General features: G+C 41.5%; 1 protein-coding gene and 1 long non-coding RNA gene across 2 annotated transcripts in view; one reads left to right on the top strand and one right to left on the bottom strand.

The window, feature by feature from the left end:
- Positions 1-12707, bottom strand: part of LOC110260821 (uncharacterized) — a 107118-nt gene extending 94411 nt beyond the window's left edge. Inside the window, exon 1 of the long non-coding RNA XR_002344329.2 lies at positions 12575-12707. This is a non-coding gene — a long non-coding RNA (uncharacterized LOC110260821). The remainder of the gene's footprint in view (positions 1-12574) is intronic.
- A 221-nt stretch (positions 12708-12928) lies between these two features.
- Positions 12929-22392, top strand: part of PLEKHG7 (pleckstrin homology and RhoGEF domain containing G7) — an 84981-nt gene continuing 75517 nt past the window's right edge. The window contains 3 exon segments of the mRNA XM_085024909.1: positions 12929-12941; positions 13129-13631; positions 13744-13910. Of these exon segments, the coding sequence (XP_084881035.1) occupies positions 12929-12941; positions 13129-13631; positions 13744-13910 (683 nt within the window).

Genomic DNA, 22392 nt, shown 5'->3' with positions numbered 1-22392 from the left:
GTAAATGGGAGAGGGTGATCTGCAGAACTGAGCCTTGCCTTCTACATCCCCCACTGGTGCCCCAAGCCCTTCAGGTCTTTGCTGAACACTGGCTGATGCTGAAGCCTTTTTTATAAGAGCATTAATCCCATCCATCAGGGTCATGACCTAGTCCCCATCCCAGAGGTCTCACCTCCTAATACCATCACCCCTGGAAGTTAGGATTCAACATAAGAATGGAGGGAAGGACCCACATCAGACCAAAGTATGACTTATCTTTACCTGTAATTTTTTTTACAGAGCAATATATTTCTATACTAATTATACACATTCAAAAAATATAAATATGTATGAGCATGTATACACACACACACTTTAAAAAAAAAAAATCTCTAAGAAAACATGCCAAAATGTTAGAATTTAGAAAGTGAGTATATGAGAAAATTTTTTCATATGATTTTTAAATATTTTTGATATCTAAAATTTTTAATTTTATAAATAAAGAAAAACTTCAATCTCTTTCAGTGTGCATCCCAGTCTTATACCATCTTCCTGGATTTCTTTCATTATGCTCATCAGTGAACAGGCTGTCTTATGTAATTTTGATTCATCTGCCTGTTTCATGGGCCATGCTATCACTATGGCATCCACAAATCAGATAAACAAGATTTCTATTCCAACACACAAACACTGATAAGAATGTTGATCAACAGAGACCGAAAGGGGAAACTTGGGCCTCTCTTTATAGCCTGTCCTCTACACTTAGCATGAGGAGCTCTTTCAGGGTATGACTGATGCCCATTAACCCACCTCAACTCCAACTGAGCCCACATTTCCCCATCCGGCCCAGAAATCAGAAAAATCTGTCAGATACAATGTTAAAAGTAAAGTATACTACATATTTTTAAACTTCTCCATATCTACAAAAAGCATTGAAGCAGTGATTTTTTTTTTCAGAGAGGGCCTTATGAACCCCTAGAATCTTTCCTGAGCAATCTGTTTAACCCTTGCGATGCTGAGTCTTTAACCACACATAAAGGGCATTCCTAGGGTTAAACAAAATGCATAGCCACCGAATACAGCAACCTCTGCTGAAAGAAATACAACCAATTAGTTCCGAGTGATTACTTAACTTTCTAATGTGATCTAATCAGCCTTGCACACTGACTATTCCTCAGTAAATGCACTCATCAGGCTGTTTCACATACAAATCAGTTTCTGATTACGTATATCCCGTGGGCAGTAACCTGAGAAATATTCATGCACGCAAAGAAACAAAATCAGGTAAAGTGCTTGTTTGGTCTGATAGTTTAACGATGACGCTATCTTTATATAATGATTGTAGTAGCACAGGAAATAGTATGTGTTGCATTTTGAAAAAGCTTCACATCCACGTATAATGTGACAGTAATATGACCCACGTCACAGAGTTCCTTTGTTTGAGAACAATTCATGTTTGAGAACAACTGAGTGTCATTTGAGAAAATTAGATCCACTTTTGTTCCATTTTGAAATAATTCTGGTTTATAACAACAAATCGTGTTTTTTCTCTTTCCTCCCTTTGCTATCCTGAGGAACATTTTTCAGAAGCACAGAAGGTTTACGCCTCCCCATATCTGGCGTTCCCGTTGCTTCTGCTAATTCACCACCTGAAGTCTTAATTCTCTGTGTGTAACACCACAATTGGCTACTGTGGAGATAATTTTGACATAATCATGCCAGAAATATGACTTGAGGACAAAGATCATAGGGAAGTGGATGAAGTCTTACAATGGGTCCTAAATCACAAAGAAGAACCAGAAACAGGATAATTTTCACCCAAATTATCTTGTTCTAGCTTTACTACATTTAAAAATAAAATTCACAGGCTTGCTTCTCCCCCCTGCTGGGCTCTTAAACTCATTTCCAAGGTTGTTATTGCAGTCGTTAACTTCCTCTCAGCTAGAATTCTGACAAGGGATGCAAACTCGGTCACTTGAAAAATGTCATCCCTGGAAACTGGTTGAGTTGAGCTGGCTGAAATGTGCTGGGTAAATCAGCAGCAGCTTAGAACTTCAGCACAACTCAGAAATGAATTTCACACTGAAATCTCATCTCCACACCTTCCCAGGTTTGGAGGTACTGCTGGTTTAGTCGACATCAGAACAAATGCATTCGCCCAGGTCTGAGCATTACTATGAACCCCTGTTGAATATCAAAGTAACACTCAAGGCAGTACACACTACAATTCAACAGGAGAAAGACACCTGCCAGTGCCTCTGTGGGGTCTTGGCAGACACAGATGGGCTACCACAAAACCAGGGCAGCCCAAAGAACTGCGAAATCTTAGCTGTGCCTTCCTCTCAGGTTTCTATGACATTCCGCTGCTCTGTTTATTTCCACTTTTCCACACTGGCTTCTCTCGCACAGAAACACTAAAGCCATCCTTCAGGCCGATAGGATGTAGAAGATTAAAAGAAAGGCATGGTGTGAAAGGTTGGGGACATCGGCACGGCCCAATTCTAACAAACACTAAATTACCACGGAAATAACCGTGGTGGACACAGCCTAATGTGACCTGCAAGTCACACTCTTGAGGAACCCCTTCCCTTCTAGTGTAGTGGGACTTGTGATTTGCTTCTAACCTATAGAATATGGAAAAGGTGATGGAATGTCACACCTCAGGTTGTACCACAACATATCTACAAGACTCCACCTTACCAGACTCTCTGGAAAGACTCATGCTAGCCTTGAAGATGCCAACTGTGGTGTGAACTGCCTATGAAGAAAAGCATGAGGCAGGTAACTGCAGGTGGCCTCGAGGACCTGAGAGCCTCAGTCCTTCAACCACAGGGAACTGAATTCTCCCAACAACCACGTGAGATTTGAGGAATACCTTAAACTCCAGAAAGGAATGCAGCCCAGCTAACACCTTGATTGCAGCTCTGTGGGACAGTGAGCAGAAGATTGAGACCTAGTCTCCGAATCCACAGTCAGTTGAGATAATCAATGTCTGCCGTTTTGAGCCACTAAGTTTATGGTAATTTGTTATACGGTAATAGAAAACTAATACAGTGATCAATGAAATAACATTAGAAGTCATCTGCATAACCACTGGAATCAAGGACTGGTGCTCCTACAGATCATAAATCTACAGTTTACTGTCCAGATACAGTCTAAGTGGTCCTGGATCAAAGAAAGATGAGGAAAGCTATGCTTTTTCTGAGAACAATGTTGCTAGATGGTAGGAAGAGGAACTAACAGACCCCCAAGGACACCTCAATACCCCTGAAGACCCAACTGTATGCATGCAAGGAAAGCACGACTCAAGGTAGCTCAAGAACAAAGGAAATTTAATGACTTGGGAAAAGGTAAACATAAAAGAACATCTTTCTGGAAGTCAATGAGGACTATTTCAGCTGCTCAATGTGTCACTAAAGCCTTGTTTTGCTTAATTTTTCTCTAACTCTACTCTCCCAGTCTCGGTGTCAGATATATCCCAGACTGGCTCCTCCACCCCGTGACCTCGAATGGCTGCCAACAGTTCCAGGGCCACATGCCTCCTCTTCCCATTCATCAGGAAAGAGAGTCTTTGTCCCAGGATTCTTAGAAAAATTCCTAAGAGTCATATTGATTAGACTGACTTAGCTTACATGCCATCTTGTAAACAATCCTTGTGGCCAGGGGACTGGAACCCATATTTGGCTTAGTGAATGTCATATATTCCACCCGTCAAGCTGGGCATGGAAAACACATGATGGAAACACATAAAACCTACAGGGAGGTAACAACTCTTTGGAAAGGGAGCGAGGTCATGGATCCAGAGAGGCGACTAACAAATGTCTACTGAAACCCCAATGCAAAGAAGGGAGCCTGGTGCAGTCCTAAGACCCAGAAATGAGGGCACTTCATTGGGAAGCCCAGCCCTTAGGAGCCTCTCATCTCAGCTAATAAATAGCAGCTGCTATGTTGGAAGGCCTCAGACTTTGTTCCTACTAAAAAGTCTCAGCAAGCAGAAGACTGAGCTTGATGGGGATCTGTTCTGTCCTACATTTGTCCAAAGGCACAAAGAGCTGGTTGTGGCTTTAGCTCTAGATCTTTCTCCATGCCTCTTAGTCTTAAAAATCACTGAGCAAGTAATCTGATAACTTAGTCGTATTTTTCTTTTCTTCCTTCAAACAAATTCTATTTGAGATATCTTGTCCTAAACCCACACGTTATCAGAAGTCAGTCCAACATTTTCTTAGCCATAAATCAACAATAAGCAGGTAAATATATTCCTCTATAAGAAGAGCAAATGGAATAACTATAGAGCCCACTCAAATAGTCTATACACAATAAAAATAAGGTAAAAATTTCTAAGGTGGCTCAATGGAGCTACCTTTCTTTGAAGTAGTTATTTTAAGAAATAGAAAAATTAGAAATTATCTGATTCATAATTCTTGGACTTTAATTTTTAGACCACAAGTATATAGTTAAGTATATCATGTATAGCAGTTTATGACAAACAAATAATTTATATTTCAACATGATTCAAGAACACAGAATCTGTTATCATGACAAAGGAAACATTTGCAATAAAAAAAAAAGAACTGCAGTGGAATAGTCCTTCTTGTCCTGAAAGTAAAATTGATGTTAAAGTCATTATAGAATCAGTTTTAAGCAGTTTGGACTCTGCAGAAAATAGAACAAGTAAAATAGTAAATGATGTCAAGAAATCACCCCTGACTACAAGGAAGAAGGTAAAAGCAATGGAAATAATGTAAAGAGAAGATGAAACAGAGTCAGGAGATAACAGCAGATGTTTGCCAAAGAAAGAAAAAGAAAACCATGTGTCAAATAGTACAGAAAATATTTCTTACTTAGGAAAAGCATTTTAAGTAATTGAAAGTACACACCAGATCCTACAGGCACTGAGCCCACTGGACACATGCTAACTAAACCTTTCTAGCTTTAAGAGTCAACTTTTTGAAAGAAAATATATAGAAACAAATTTAGTAGTTAAAAAATACATACAATTTCACAAAGAAAAAAAAGTTTAAGTAAAGTTTAAAGAACTCACCAAAGAGCAAACATTCTACTGGCCTCCTATCTCAAATACTACTGACTGAAAATCACATAAAAATGTCTACAGACTTTTAGAGGAAAATACTGTGATGCAAGAATCCTATATCCAACATTCGGATGTTATAGCAAAATAAAAACATCTTCAGATATGAAATGGCTCAGAATATGTATTTCCTAGAAAACTTTCGTGAATAAACAACTCAAAGCTGTTAAGACATATCTGGAGGCAATGAGATTAATCAATTTTAAACACAGTTGCATTACATTTTTATAACCCTACAACCTAAAAAGGAGCTCAAATAAAACTCATACCTCTTTTCAAACATTACTAAAATAACTTTTACAAATTTGTCTATTTGAAGACCTGTACTGGCCAACAGGTCATGTAAACAAATAAGCAAAGTGGGATATAATCCGTTACCACTCTCTTTAAATATGTTTTTATTCAAGTAAAATGTACATAAACAGAACACTGCACACAGAATAAAGGGGAGCAGCAAATGAATTTCCACCGAAACGACACACCCAGGCGCCAGAGCACAGGTCAGGACATTCAACATATAACTGTTCCGGAAGCCACACTCCTGACTCACATTCACTGCCTCTCCCAAAAGATAAAAAATGCTATCCTAAGAGTTCCCATCATGGAAGAAACAAATCTGACTAATATCCATGAGGATGCAGATTCAATCCCTGGCCTCGCTCAGTGGGTTGGGGATCCAGCATTGCCCTGCGTTGTGGTGTAGGTTGCAGACACAGCTCAGGTCCCGAGTTGCTGTGGCTAGCTCTGATTTGACCCTTAGCCTGGAACCTCCATATGCTTTGGGTGTGGCCCTAAAAAGACAAAAAAAAAAAAAAAATGCTATTCTAACTTCTAACACTATAGATTAACTGGACCCATTCTTGTCATTCTTATAAATAGAAACATATTGTCTGTTTTCTTTCACTGATCATGTTTGGGCCTAGAACAGTTGTTCCTTCACTTTCAGAGCTTAATATATCCATGTATTTATAGACGATGGGCATTCTACTGAAATGGACATTGGGGTTGTGTCCAGTTTGTGGGCATTATCTACGGTTCTAACAAATTTTTTTTTTCCTTTTTTTTTTTGGTGTTTTAGGGCTGCACCTGCGGCACATGGAGGTTTCCAGGATAGGGGTTGAATTGGAGCTACAACCACTGGCCTACACCACAGCCACAGCAACACAGGATTCAAGCTGCATCTGCGACCTACACCACAGCTCACAGAAGTGCCAGATCCTTAACCCACTGAGCAAGGCCAGAGATCAAACCTGCAACCTCATGGTTCCTAGTCGGATTCATTTCCACTGCACCACGACAGGAATTCCAAAAGAAATAAAAATTCTAGAAGCACAAAGAGCCAAGATTAGCCTGCATCAGGGAGACTGAGAGAAGCAGAGAGTGTGGTGTACTGGACACTGCTTGTCCTCTTTGAAACAGGAGGCTGTCCTCAGATCTAGTCTTTCAGAGACACGGAAGTGTGGGAATACAAAATGTACTCCTGCCAGAATGCTTAACCTTTTTTACAAAAAACTTGTAATCCAAAATTTTGTATAAAATGTCCCGATTTTTAATGTTGGATTTTTTTTTTTCAAGTTGGAAGGCCAGACAGCACTCTACAGCTTGCAGCCTCAGATTTAGATCCTCATGACACAGAAAGAGCTTGAGACTCTTTAGACTTTGTAAGGGGCACATCCCAAGTGGCTTTCTCCCCATTCAAGGCTTAACCCATCAAGTAACCCAGGGGGAGCAGGGGGGCAAAATCACAAGAAAGTTGCCCCCTCCAGAGTACTGAGAGACCCTCTGTGCATCAAAAGGAGAGATAAAGAGCCACCTCTGTTTCAAGGAGGTTGCCCCAGGTCTTGAAGGAGAAGCTGAGCCCTGGCATCACCCTTCTCCCACGGGATCCCTCCCCGTCCGAAACGCCTCCCTAGTCCCTTCTCTCTTTAGAGGCTGCACTGTATTTTTTTCCTGATAATCCTTTGTGACCTTTCTGAAGACTTAATTTTCTTAAGGTACAACCAGAGGTTGGAAATTTTTGGATGGGAATCAAATATCCCATTATCATTATCCCCCAGGAGAGAGTTTCACAATCCTGCATGCGTGAGAGGAATTGTAAAGTACGACCTGCCTTTTCACAAACCAAAAGCTAAAATAATTCATCCATTTTTCTTTCTTCCTAAAGTGAAACAATTCATTTCTAGACAGCCTTGGCAGAAACTCAGACTATTTTATGTTGGCTCCATGCTGGCAAAATAGAGAAATGATACTGCATTTGGGGTTTGGCAGTGACAGTGTTGCTGACGGTAAAGGGAGAAGGTCATTTTGCAACGTTCTATGTAAACGATGTTCCACTAAGACCAATAGGAGAGGATTAAAGGCTAATGCAAAGGTTATCACAAGGCCAACATCTATAAATCAGACGTCTTTTCCCCCTAAGGCAGCAGTTCTCAAAATTTTAACACCTGTAAAAATCACAGGGAGGGCTTATTAAAACGCTGACTGTGGCCCCCCATCCCCCGAGTTTGGATTCAGGAGTTGGGGGAGGGACCAGAATTTGCTTTTCAAACAAGTTTCTCAAGTAATGCTGATGCTTCTGACCCAGGGACGCCACTTGGAGAACAACTGACCCTAAAGAAACCTTCACAGTAAGTATCTGTACTGATTCTAAGCAAGGAAAACTTCAGTAAATTAAACTGCATTTGTTGGAATTTGTTTTTGTAAAGAGTCTAAAGAAATTTTATTTGTAAGTGTAATGGCTACAGTACCTTTTATTTTTTTCTTTTCTTGCTTTTTAAGACCGCATGTGTGGCATATGCAAGTTCCCAGGCTAGGGGTCAAATCAGAGCTACAGCTGCCCGCCTACACCACAGCCACAGCAACTCGGGATCCTAGCCACTTCTGTGACTTACACCACAGCTCACGGCAATGCTAGATCCCCAACCCACTGAGCAAGGCCAGGGATCAAACCAGCATCCTATGGATACTAGCTGGATTTGTTTCTGCTGTGCCACAACGAGAACTCCCAATATAGAAATAGTTTTTAAGACTGTGTGCATTCCCAGGAAGGTATGCCATATCTCCACCTGGACACCAATAAAGGTTCTCTGGGTGTACTGCTCTAATGGGAATGCTACTAGATACAAATGCCTTTCCATTTGCACTTTAATTATTTGAAAAGTAAACCCCACAAGTGTGTTCCCAAACACGGCGATCATCTCCTCTATTCAATATTTATCAAAACATTCCACTAAGTAAACAGATCCACAGACAATGTTTTAGGATGCAAGCAAAGTAAGGTTGAGAGCGAGGCAGAATAATTCAGGTAGTTCATGTGGGAACATGGTCTTTGATACCTTCTTTGATGTGGTCATTAATCAACATCTGTAGCTTAAGAGTTCCAGGCAGCAACACACCCCAAGGCCTTGTTTACTACAGGGAGTGTGTCTATTTTACGTCCAGGTGGACGTTAATCTTGAATCCATTCCTCAAGTGATAGAAAAGGAACAAGAGGAATGAGAGGAATGGCGATTCCCACCAACTCCCAGTCTAGAGAAAAGAACAAAGAAACCTTAAAACTTACTGGGCATGTCCACCTCGAAGACCCCCATTGGACAATGACTGATATAGGTAAACTGGGCAAGGCCAAAGGAAAGAAGAACTGATTACCTAGACCCCACGTTAATACTCCTCTCTTTAAGAAATAAAAACTTCCCATAAAACAAGGGAAAGGGGGATTCTTTCTCCCCCTCCCAGTGTGTGTGCTGGGAGCTATCTGCTTTCGTGTAATTAAGACTTGCGTGCTACCTCTGTGTTCCTGAAGTTCATTCTTCAGCTCCATGAACAAGAACCAGGATCCCGGTAACAAAACTGGATCCCGGTAACAAAAGGAACAATTTGTTACAACTTTGCAAAAAATAAATAAATAAGAAACCTAGAGCTGTCTCATGGAACTATCAGTGAGATCACTGAGTATCCGAAGGGGAAGTAAGGAGCCACATTTGCATCCTTTCTGTCCGCATCAGTCACTGTTCAGCAGAAACAAATCATCTGACTTTTCCTTAGGTGGCCTTAGATTCTTTCTTGCTTCCCCTAGGCTTTCTCATAAACTCATAAGTAGAGAAGTCTCTAAGGAAGGGAGAGTCCAGTTCCTTGTTAATACAATAAGTGTGCGTGCACTCTGCCAGGAGGGGCCGTTGTTAGAGGAGTGGAATCTATTCTCCTGAACCCTCGGCAGGCAGTGCGCTGTGGTTCTGCTGACTCCCCTGTCAGGACCCAGTGCTACCTTCAGAGCCAGATCATCCCATAGGTATTAGAGGCTTCTATCTGGTTTTCCCTCTTGCATTTTTCATTTGTTCAGATGCTGCTGTGACCAGCTTCTCCTGGTCCTGTCTTGCTGGTGCCAGGTCCAAATAGAATGTGCGAATCATCAATCCGTGAGGTCTAATTTCAAGTACACTGAGATTGCTTCCCTAACAGTGTGAGTGGTGGTTGCTGGCTTCGTAAAGCTTGAGAGGTCAAAGCCTAGTGAATTTACTTTAAATCGTCATAGATTGACTTAGCCTTTTGGAGAGCAAAGAGTAGAGTTAGCCTGAGTATTTCTGTGCTTTTGCCTTCTGACTAGATCCAGGAGGATAATCATTTAAGGAGGGCCTCCCAGGAGACTCAGCCATTATTCCTTCAAGGAGCTTCTGAAGGAGAGAGGGTTTTTTTTCTTTTCTTTCTTTTTTTTTTTTTTTTTTTTTAAATGCTTTTTAGGGCTGCACCCTCAGCATATGGAGGTTCCCAGGCTAGGGGTCCAATCGGAGCTACAGCTGCCAGCCTATGCCACAGCCACAGCAACATCAGATCCAAGATGTGTCTGTGACCTACACCACAGCTCACCGCAACGCCAGATCCTTAACCCAGTAAGCGAGGCCAGGGATCAAACCCGCAACTTCGTGGTTCCTACTCAGATTCGTTTCCGCTGTGCCATGACGGGAACTCCTCAAGGGGGGACTTCAATAATCCTTTCAGGAATGTGCCCTGGAGGCTGACAGAGGGGGACTGGTTTGTCTGCGGTCACAGGGCTAGCTAGTGGTGAGGTAGAGAGAGCAAGCAGATGGTTTACTCTAGGGCCTGGGCTCCCCTTCTCTGCAAACAGCCTCCCAAAGCTCTGCTATATTTCAAGTACCTCTGCTCTGCAGTGAGTCATGTCAGCAGTTACTACTGGCTCAGGTTTAATATTTGAGACACTGGCCAGTAAATAATACTTAATGACCGTAAGTCCCACTGGGTGTAATTACCACCTATTGACCACCACACTCTATGTCAAGAGACTAGAAAGGAAATCTGAAGCAGGGTCTTAACCTCTACAAGGAGGAGAAAGAAGGCACAAGAACACTGGGGCAACTCCAGGATTAAGAATTCTGATAGAACTATGACACCAGTGCCTACACGAGCATACCGAAATCCATGACCGATGTTGCTGCCCAGAACTTGGACAACACTATGAAAGACAACACAGTAAAATCCTCTGGGTGTGTATGTGCATGGAAACACCCCTAACTCCAGTCCTCAGCTCAGCCATTTGTTTGTTGGGAGAATAAAGAACTGGCCTTCCAAGGACCTGCAAAGAGACCTAATACACCTGTTTTCATCAATGACCAAAAGGGGTCTTTTCATTCTTCTTCGTGAAGCTGGTATCATCCAGAAATTACCAATCTAAAATCCAAACCAGTTCAACCCCACATTAACCAAAATCTAAGTTTCCTAACTGGTATTACTCTCTCCCCTTGCCCACAAAACAAGGATACATCATGCATTTTTGTTCTACGTGTGAAGTTTTTTAACACTTGAGTCCTCAGTTCAAAATATCAAAGCAAACTCAGCAATAAAAACTGCAGATTTCTTTTGTAGATAAGAGTCTGACTTTAGTTGGTATCTAAGCGGTTCCCTTAACAACTCTCCAGTCTAAAATCCAGTACCTGCTAGTTGCACTTGGCTTTAAACCAGAGGAGAGCCAGACGGTCAATGTCAGAGAACACAGAGTCCCCAAAATCAGTATCACAGCCCTGTCATAACACTATCATGATGCTGGGTTCCTCCCTTTCACGGATAAAGCTAAGAATTTAATAATTCTCTTGACACAAGGTAATTGGACTTCTACACCTGAAACAGATTAGAAGAAACAAAGGAAGGAAAGTGTCTCTGTAGGCAAGTACAAAACTATAATGAGAAGTAATGAATAAAAATTCGGGAGTACATCAGTGTGAGGCTATTTCGTGTGGGATAATAATCATCTGCTATTTTAAAAAAGTGTGACAATTTAATAAGTATTGTCATCTCCACAGAACTACAGTAAACACAGTCATAAACTACACTTCATGAGTGACAACATAGAAGGACGTGTCATCAAGAATGTACTGGTTTTTGGTGTTCTCTATTCTTAAGTAGAGGATGCAAATAATACACAGCAGAAAAAGTTCTACTAAAAAGTGCTGTCAGTGCAATTAAAATTATACAGCACCAAAAAAGTGAATTATTAGCTCTCCTTAAAATTGGGCTGTCCAAAGGTGTCCATTCTCAAAGGGTTCCAAATTGCGTTAGAATTACAGGCTTGCTAAAGCTATTATTTGAGATGGCAGATATGTTACTGATAGAATTAGTAATGCTCCATCCACCAAGGCTGAAACCCCCTCCTACTATGCCCATGGCAAGGGAAGATGGTTATATTATCTGTTCCACAGTCACACCACATCTGTATATAATCAGGAGTTGACTCTCATGCAATAATTGATAGGATATGCAAGGACTGATGCTTTCCCATAGGCTACTACTTTGTTCATATGGAGAACTACAAAACTTGGAATACCAAGTTATCTCCATATCACCATGAATCAAGTTGGCAAATGGTAGAATCAGATTTGCTTGAACATAAGAAGAGCTTAATTGGGAGGTAATTCTGCATTAGTGAATCACAGAAAACACCCCTAATCACAAGAAATTGGGTGACATCTGGGTTTTTCTTTTCAAACTTGCAAGATATTTTTCCAGAACATGGGGATGGATAGAATCTAGAATGTCTCCTGCCAAATACTCTACATTAGTATCTTTGAGATCATGTCTCTTTCTGTTAATTTAGACATTGAGAGAAGGAGACTTGTTTTTCCTGTTCTTACATCCTTACATTCCTAGAATACACCAAAACACTTACATTGATCGTATATTTGAATCTCTTAAAACAGAACAGTCAAAAGGTGATGAACCTTGTGACTTCCAAAATGTCTCTTGGGTCACCAAGTTTTTTAAAAGCTTTTTGTTTAAACCTGGAAGGGATATTAAGCGAACAGTAAATATTGCCAGAGCTACTCCATGTCTTTGCTCAACATCCTTCACACCCCACCTTTATCTGCTGTGTCCTTGCTCAAATCCTGCCAATGCCCACCCACCTCCACTTTTTAGCAAGAGTTAACATAAACTTTAAGTTAAAGGGTCCAGAGATAAGGAAGGAAGCGACACACAAAAGAAAAAAAAAAATGGAACCACCTGGGACCAAGATGGTGACGAAATTGATCTCCAACAGACCCTCAGTCTCATTATGTGTTTTTTCACTATATTAGCATATTAAATGACAAACCTACTAGCCACCAGGACCGGACATTAAGGACCAAAAGAGGATAAGAAAGGGGTGGCTCCCCACTCCCTCGGAAAAAGCCCTGCCCATCATTATCCTCACCTGCTCCCTTTGTCTTTCCTCCTGAGAAGTAAATCAGTCTCACCAGACGGGTGAGAAGTTGGTGGTGAACTTACTTCCCACTTCTCCATTCTTCAGCCCCTAAGTAAAGCTTGTGGCTGAGTCCACCTTAGCTTCATTTCCATTATTCACCTACTCAAACCCCTATGAGAAAAGAAGGTCCTCCCTGATGCAGAGAGCAAAGACTAAACGACTTAATTTTGTAACATGAATTTCAACATAACAATTTGAATGGGAAGGTTGGACTTACATTAATTACCCACAAAACATAACAGATGGTAATGTTAACGAGGCATTCCCTAATTTGACACCTTTTTTTTGGCTCACCTCCATCTCCTCGTTCCAGCTGATTCCGCACTCAGCTCTTCCTTACTTAAGATGGAGCAACCTGCTCACCATTATCCTCTGGAGAAGGATGAAGTCACACCAGAGTAAGAGAGGCACTTCCCTCGCCCTGGTTGGGGCGAGGGAAGTGGTTGGGGGAACAGTAACTCCGACGGTGTCAACTGGAAGCTTCCAGCCACCGGTCCTCTTGGCCACGTGAAGAGCCCTCCCAGAGGCGCAGTTCTGAGGATGCAGGGTCTCTCTTCCACACGCTCCTGGATAAGCCTGCGGAAGAAGCACTGTCAGAACCAGGGCAATCTTCTCCACTTCAGCCCGCAAGGCTCAGGAGTTTCCACTTCGCGCACTCTGAGCAAGTTAAAGGGGCACAGCGGCGGGAGAGCATGTGGGCATGCGCGAGGGACTGCGCATGGGCACACGTACGGCACTGCTCACGGGCATGCGCACCGCACTCACTGCGCACGCGGGGCTTCTGCAAGCCGCTGCTGCCGTGCAGACCTGAGGGAGGTGAGAGGCGCGTGTAAGCTCCCCGCGTCTCTTTTCCAACCGGATGTTCGGAAGCCCCGAGGAGTCTTCGCACTCTCTGTGGCTCTTGAGACACGGCTCAAGACTCCTCCAGACTCCTTTCAGGGCCCTTAATGCACCTGACTTGTTTGAGCACCAAATGGGACCCAGTGACAGCCCGTGCTTCAGCCCCTCGAGGAGAGGTCAGTTGCTCAAGCCTCCCTTCCAGGGAGAGGAGGCCACCCAGCCCCCGGCCGTGACCCACGGACTCCCAGGCGTCGGGTAACACAGCTCTAAGCTTCCTAGAGCAGAGTAGACCTCCAGGTTGCTATTTCGTCCTGGGCCGTGATGGCTGCCAGCTGCGGGCGGGAGCGGGGGATGGGCACAGTGTTTAGGACGGTTGCCAGTCAAGTAGAAGGGGTGCAAGCAGTTTGGGAAGAAGAAGAATGGAGGTCAAGCTCCCTTTCTTCTTGTATATCTTTGAAGGCACTTGAAGAAAAGACACAGGCTGGCAATAGTGCGTCAGGCTTTAGACAGTAAATGTGACCCTCTTGCGAATCCAGGCCTTTTGAAGACCACCTGGATGTGGCTGGTTTAAAAAGGCAGAAAGAGCAAATTATACAAATTTCTAATATTCTCACCCTCTCCCCCGCAAAAGAAAAAATCCAAAACATTTTAGCTGGGAAAGTTAATGTCCTCTCCTTTAAAAATGTCTGGAATTTGGGGTGAGTTGGTGCAAAACCAAAATATGTGTTTTGTTTTTAATTTATTTCGGAGAGACGCATTGGGTTGATCCAGGTGTGTGTCTTTATTTTCTCCTGTTGACTATTTTTCCGTCTTTCCGTCTGTTCTGACATAGCAAACTTGATGGCGTATTGGTCAGGGCACTTTGTTTTATAGCCTCTAAGCCACTCTTCATATTTATGGGTGAAAGAGTCTTAATTTCAAGAGTCTTCTTTAGGAGCCCAGCGTTTTGCTTTTTCAAATTGTCAAATTGGTCCTGTGGCTTAATTAGCATTCACCTACTAATAGGTTTTGCCAGGTAGAGAAAAATGTAAAGGCCGGAAATAGTCAGTAGCTTTTCAAAGAGAAATTCAGGGAACAAGGATAAAAGGAACAAGATGTGCTGTTTAAATCTAGGACGATCTTAAAAATGCCTGTTATGACAGACTGTGCCTTTATCTAGAATGCAGGTGGATTGTGTCATTTTAGAAACCACTTTTGAACTTTCTTCTAGTTCCCTTGGCTGTGGCAGTGGATATGCTGTTTCTTTCAGGGATGAAAAGCTTCTGGCAACTAGGGAAAGATCCAAGCCCAGTTTATTCCACCCAATTTGTGAGATTGTTGGGAAGGCTCTCATTTCATTGAAAAATCATGGCAGAATCCTCAGTGAGTTAGCCATTGTTTTATTTTATTTTATTTATTTATTTTATTCTAGTTTATCTTTTGAGGGCCACATTGCGGCATATGCAGGTTCCCAGGGTAGGGGTCAAATTGGAGCCGTAGCCACTGCTTACACCACAGCTAACAGCAATGCTGGATCCTTAACCCACTCTGAGAGGCCAGGGATTGAACCCACAACCTCATGGTTCCTAATCAGATTTGTTTCTGATAAATGGAGTTCAGTGGAACTCCCACCATTGTTTTATTACTGGACCTCAAGCAAGAGTTGGCTGTTCGTGGTAGGAAAGATGAGATCCATTTATGCAGTCTTTGTTGATTTTAACCCTATTTGACCTAAATGTCAACTAAGAAGACACTTACAAAGCCATAGGCAAACGCAAAGCATTGTGTTAGCATATCAGCTGGCTTTTGCTACATAACAAATGACCTGGAACCTCAGTGGCTTAAAACAACAACTAATTACTATTTCTTATAAATTTGTGTGTCCAAAGAGGGTCAGTTGATCACTCCACCTGTCCCTCATTCTTTTCATAGGACCAAAGAGGTACCCTGGGCATGTTATTCTTATGGTGAAGGGAGAGGTTCAAGAGGATAAATGGAAACATGGAAACGTGCAAGGCCACTTGGACCCTGGGCTCTGTACCTTGTCTGATTCTACTCACCAAAGCAAGTCACGTGGCTGAACTCAAGGGCAGAAAATCATGTGTCACCAGTAGTGGGAGAACACTTGTCATGTGGCAAAGTGTGTGGATATAAGGGTTGGTGAATAGGGCCATCAGTGTAAATCTTCCCCAGGTGCAAACAGACTAAAATGATACCTAATTCACATGTGTTAGAGAAGGTGGGAAAAAAAAAAAAAAGAGTATTGTCAGGAGTTCCCGTTGTAGTGCAATGGAGAGGAATCTGAGTAGCATCCATGAGGATGCGTGTTTGATCCCTGGCTTTGATCAGTGGGTTGAGGATCCCACGTTGCCGTGGCTGTGATGTGGGCCAGCAGCTGTAGCTCCAATTCTACCCCTAGCCTGAGAACTTCCATATGCCTCGGGTGCGGCCCTAAAAAGATTAAAAAAAAAAAAAAAAAAAAAAAGAGTGTCAGAGAAAGAAAGTGTTGATTGGAGTGGATCTTGCAGAGTCTAATAGGGTGTTTAGGGATTTTTTTCTTTACCGTAAGAGCAGTATGAAACCATTGGGTGGATTGATATAATCAGATAAAGTGTATGCATGAGATTTAGGTGAGAGTGGATTCCAGCAGAGCAATTAGAAGGTTCAGGTAGGAGGGTTTGGTAGGTTAGGCTCTGTGGAAGGCAGTGGAATTAGAAGTATCTCAATTCAGGAGAAGGTTAGGAGGTACAATCACCTAGACTTTGTGAACAGTAGATCATGAGGAATGAAGGGAGGGAAGTTGTTAAGAATGATTTCCAAGCTTCTGGCTTGCACTGCTGGATGGCAAATGGTCCCATTTGAGGACCACTGGGCCATCTGAGTGGAGATTTTGAGTAGACAGTTGACTAGAGAAGGTGTTGGGGAAGGAGATAAATATCTGACAGTCTTTAATCAAAGAACGGTTCCTAGAGCGTGTAAAGTCTGTATCTAGCTTTGAGTGTAAGATTAAGTTAGCAGATACAAAAGCTAGCTGATGAGATGATGCACCAAGCCATTTGCAAAAGATGCCATGCAGGTAATTTTCATGGACCTTTGCAGTCTTTGTGAAGCAGTAACAGAAAAAGTTTTTAAAAATTCAGAGGGATAAAGGGCTTAAAAAGCTCTGAGGGGTTCAGTGTGTCATAATCAAATACTATAAAATAGTGTAAGGTTACGGAAAGTTACCACAGGGAATCAGAAGGGAGGTAATTTGGACATCTTGGTATCTAGTGATGACTTGAATTGTTCAGTATTGTTTCTCCAGGACTTGTACAATACTTGGCATGCAGTAGGCAGTGTTTGTTGAATGAATAAATGAAAGGCCAAGTGACTATAATCTGTGAATATGTTAAACTTTCTTGCATTACTATTAAGAATGAGTAATTTTGCATCAAAATGAGCCACAAACCACTCAATCTATACTTTTTGAATCAAAAAGTTCACCTTAAGCATAAATTTTTGATAAGAAGCTAACGGCCTTTGCATAGAGATCCTCTGTCTACCTGCCTGTCTTGTGCTCCCTCTCTGTCCTTGCTGTCACTGCGTCTTCCTAGCAGCCATTTGTTCAAAGGGCTGCTTCCTGAGGATGACTGCTTCCCACGCTCTGCAGTCAGAGAGTGTAAGGAAAAAGGCTCTGCACCAGGCCCTGCTGACCTTTGAGAAGCTGGGGCCTCACCTCAAAAAACTTACTTGACCTTTATTTAAAATTTACTTTAACTATTTAACTTTAGACTTTAATGTGCCCATTAAGTAGGAGAAGCCAGGGTCTAGCAAACCATGGCCTATGGCCCAAATCTTGAACACAGCTGCATCTATTCATTTAAACATGGTCGGTGGCTGCTTTCACACTGCAAGCACAGAATTGAGTAGCCACTACGGGGACCATATGGCTCACAAAGCCTAAAATATTTACTATCTGGCACTTTATAGGTTTGCTGACCCTGGTACATTCAATTAAGAAGCGCTTGCCTCTGGCTATCAGTCAGTCACAATAATGTTTTTTTTTTTCCCTGTGGAATAGATAATAAGCCCTTTTGCAAAAATACTTGATTTTTCTTTTATTATAGTTTTTTAATACATGGTCTAACAATTGTGTAGGCTCATGTAAGTAAGAAGGGCCCAGTCTACTCTAAGTTATGACTTTGATTCCCGGTGTTTTTTCGTGAACTTTTTTTCTCACAGTACTTCCTTCTCTATAAATACATTATTCCAGTGAATTCACACTCCAAACCTTTTTTTCCTATCACCAAAATATACCTCTTGGAAAAAAATCTTTGCAGTTCATTCTTACTGAAGTGTAAACTACTTCAGGCTTAAGAGATAGCTACACTCCAAGTAGAGCAATATCCCTTGAGGGTTTCCCTACATTTCATGATGTTTCCATCATAGTATCTAAAATAATGTTTTTCTTTTTCACACTTTCTCTTCAGAGGTTAGAGACCACTTATTTACCTTTAAACCTGAGCACCCATTACCCAGCTAAAATATTTATTGAAGGAAAGGATGGATGGGAGAAGGAAGACAGACAGGCTGACAAGCTGCTTGGCTTAGAGTGTTACTTAGCTGTTTACTGTGTTTTTGAATTTTAATTAAAGGACATGACCTGAAGCCAAGCAATAAAGCCATACTGGTGGAATTTTAAACATCAAGAAGCAAGTGGGGGAGATTTTGTGAATAGGGACAGCTTCCTGGAACCTCTTAAAATCTATACGTGAAGAAAGCAGTCTCACCTAATTTTTCAGACCTGAACATGAGAAGGGAGATGTACATGCAACATCTATGATAATAGACTAACCTTCCAGTGCTCAAAAGAAATAGTTTAAAAAAAATCTAAATATATCCAAAACGTGAAAACAAAACAAGATATTTGAAGTCTGCCTCAAGAAAGAGACCAGGCAAAAACCATGGAATGCCAGGAAAGCATTTCCCAAAGCCAGATTCATCTGGGGTTACCCATGGTGGGGTGGGGATGGAGGGCAGCAAAACTTGATTTTCAGAGCTATTGAAATCACCTAGGTTTGAATCCTATCTCTACTTCTCTCTGGCAGCCTGACCTTTGTCAAGTCTCTAAACAACTCAGAACCTCAAAGTCTTTATCTGTGAAGTGGAGATATAAATACAGTTGACTCTGGAATAATGCAGAGGTTTGAGGTGCTGACACTCTGAACAGTCAAAAATCTGAAAATAGCACAAGTCAGCCTTCCTCATCTGAGATTCATTGTGCTGCAAATTCAGTCTACCACAGTTGGTGTAATGCTGCAGTATTTCATGAAAAAAAAAAAAAAAAACCTGTAAGTGGACCTGCTCAATTAAAGAAAAAAAAAAAAGCTTATAAAAGGGTACTACTGTAGTACCCTTTTATAAGCTTTTTTTTTCCTTTTTGAGTATTGCTTAATTTTTTATTACAGTTGATTTACAGTGTTCTGTCAGTTTCTACTATGTAGCAGAGTGACCCAGTTACACATGTGTATATATTGTTTGTCTCATATTCCATCATGTCTCATCACAATAGATACATTTCCTTGTGCTATACAGCAGGACCTCATTGCTAATCCACTCCACATGCTATAGTTTGCCTCTACTAACCCCCAACTCCGGTCCATCCCACTCCCTCCCCTCCCCCTTGGCAACCACAAATCTGTTCTCCATGTCCATGGAATATCTTTCCATTTCTTTGAATCCTCTTTAATTTCCTTGGTTAATATGCAGAGCATTAATTAATTAATGATTAATTTTCTCAGCATATAAGTCTTTCACCTCCTTGATCAGGTTTATTCCTAGGTCTTTAATTTTGGGGGATGTGATTTTAAAAGGTACTGTTATATATTCATTTTCTAATGTTTCATTGTTAATATATAGAAATGCAACTTATTTCTGAATGTTAATCTTATATCCTGCTACTTTGCTGATTCGTTGATAGTTTTTGTGTGGTCTATATAGAGCATCACATCATCTGTATAGAGTGACAGTTTTACCTCTTCTCTTCCAATTTAGATACTTTTTGTTTCTTTTGTGTCAGATTGCTGTGGCTAGTACTTCCAATACTATGTTGAATAAAAGTGGTGAGAGTGGGCATCCTTATCTTGTTCCAGATTTTAGCAGAAAGGCTTTCAGCTTTTTGAATTTCATTTTGAAATAGGTTGAGATATCTTCCCTCTATACCCACTTTGGTAAGAGTTGGATGTTGGATTTTTGTCAAATGCTCTTTCTGCATCAGTTGGGATGATCATGTGGTTTTTGACTTTTTTCATTAATGTGGTGTATGACATTGATTGATTTGCATATGTTGAACCATCCTTGTGAACCTGTGCTGAATCCCACTTGGTCATGGTATATGATTTTTTTTTTGTATGTTGTTGGATTCGGTTGGCTGAAATTTTGTTGAGAATTTTTACATCCATATTCATCAAATATATTGGCCTATAATTATCTTTTTTGGTAGTATCTTTGGCTTTCATATTATGGTGATGGTGACTTCATAGAATGTCTTTGAGAATGTTCCTTCATCTTCTTAAATCTTTTGGAAAAGTTTAAGGAGTTTGGGTACAAGTTCCTCTTTGTATGTTTGGTAGGATTTGCCTTTGAATCCATCTGGTCCTGGACTTTTGTTGTAGGAAGTGCTTTTATTACATATTCCATTTCATTTCTAGTGATTGGTCTGTTCAGTTGATCTACTTCTTCTTGATTCAGTTTTGTCAGGCTATAAGTCTCTAGAAAGTTGTCCGTTTCTTCTAGGTTGTCTAGTTTTTTGGCATATAATTGTTCATAGTATTCTCTTATAGTCTTTTGTATTTCTGCAGTATAAATTGTAATTGTTCCTCTTTATTTTATTGGGGTTTTTTTTCTCTCCTTTTTGGTGAGTCTGGCCAGAGGTTTGTCAATTTTGTTTACCTTTTCAAAGAACCAGCTCTTAGTTTTATTGATTTTTTTTTCAATTGTTTTTTGAATCTTTATTTTATTGATTTCCCCTCTGATCTTTATGATTTCCTTCCTTCTGCTTACTTTAAGTTTTGTCATTTTTTTTCTAAGTCATTTAGGTGTTGGGTTAAGCTGTCAATTTGAGATTTTTCTTCTTTTTTGAGGAAGGCCTGCGTTGCTATGAATTTCCCTCTAAGCACTGCTTTTGTGGCATCCCACAGATTTTGAATGGTTTTGTCTTCATTATCATTTGTCTCGAGGTATTTTTTTAATTTCCTTCTTGATTTCCTCATTGACCCATTGGTTTTTTAGTAGCATGTTGTTTAGTTTCCATGTAGTCAGTTTTTTTCTCATATCTTTTCCTGTGGTTAATTTATAGTTTAATGCCATTTTGGTCAGAAAAGATACTTGAAATAATTTCTATACTCTTAAATTTGTTGAGGTTAGCTTTGTGCCCCAGTATGTGCTCAATCCTTGAGAATGCTCCTTGTGCACTTAAAAAGAATGTATATTCTGATGTTTTTGGATATAATGTCCTGAAAATATCAATTAAGTCCAACTTTTCTATGATGTCATTTAGGATCTCTGTTGCCTTAGTGATTTTCTGTCTAGAGGGTCTGTCCATTGATGTGAGTGGGGTGGTCAAATCTTCTACTATTATTGTATTCCCATCAATTCCTCTTTTTATGTCTGTTAGTATTTGTTGTATGTATCTGGTGCTCCTATATTAGGGGCATAGATATTGCTGATTATAATATCCTCTTCTTGAATGGATCCTTTTACCATTAAATAGTGTCCTTCTTTGTCTTTGTTAATGGACTTCACTTTAAAGTCTATTTTGTCTGATAGGAGTATTGCAACTCCTGCTTTCCTGTCTTGTCCGTTGGCATGAAATATCTTTTCCTGTCCCCTCACTTTCAATCTATATGTGTCCTTTGCTCTAAGGTGAGTTTCCTGTAGACCGGAGTGATTGGATCATTTGCAGTGGCAGCAGCAGGGTGGGTGTGTCCCCAGGGGAGTGAGACCAACAATGGCTGATGCCCAGTTGCAGTCCTCTTTTTTTTTTTTTTGCCGACCTCTGAGGTGACTAGGGCTGCAGGTGGAGCCTGTTCACAGACCCCTAATGGTGGTAGGTCACTCCTCCCTCTGGTTTCTGAGATGACTACTGTGGTTTGTTCCCACTGCCTTTAGAACACACATGAGGCACCATGTAGTGCTTAGCCCCCCCATGCTCTTAGCCCACACAAGAGGTTCCTGGCCACCTGTAGCCTGCAGAAGAAGTGCCTGATCTCCCATAGCCTGTGCAAGTGGCCTCTTGCCACCTATAGCCTGTGCCAGAGGTGCCCCAGCCTCAGAGCCTGCGTATGCAGGGAGATTCCTATGGCAGTCCACCCCTCTTCCTCTCGCCCTCTCCAACAGTGGCACCTTGCTTCTCCTATGGGCCCAGGCCTCCTCCCAGGTTCTGCTCCCCAGCGCATGGCATACCATTCCCCAGTCCATGGCACACTGCTCCTTAGCCCCTCAGGCTATCTCCATACAGCCAACCATAGTCCTCTCCCCAGAACTGACGTCCAAAGCCTAAGTCTGAGCACCCAGCCCCCACTGGAGCATCTTAGGCTGTGGTGTCCAGGGGGGTGGTACAGATAATCTTGCAGCTCTCACTCTGCTTTGTCCTTCTCAGTCCAGCTGCTGTGCTTTTCTCGGAGACTTTGAGGTCCCTTCATCTTGACTGAGCTCCCAGTAGGTTAGGTGGCTTCTCAGGGTGTGGGTTCCTTTTCTCTTTCACAACTCCTTCTCAGGA

The sequence above is a fragment of the Sus scrofa genome, chromosome 5, assembly GCF_054392235.1.
Source record: "Sus scrofa isolate SSC_HxYL_T2T_F1_AM1 chromosome 5, Sscrofa_HxYL_maternal_Yorkshire_Landrace_v2.0, whole genome shotgun sequence".
NCBI classification, from domain to species: domain Eukaryota; kingdom Metazoa; phylum Chordata; class Mammalia; order Artiodactyla; family Suidae; genus Sus; species Sus scrofa.
The sequence above is the reverse complement of the archived record's forward strand: the minus strand, read 5'-3'. Positions and strand labels throughout refer to the sequence as shown.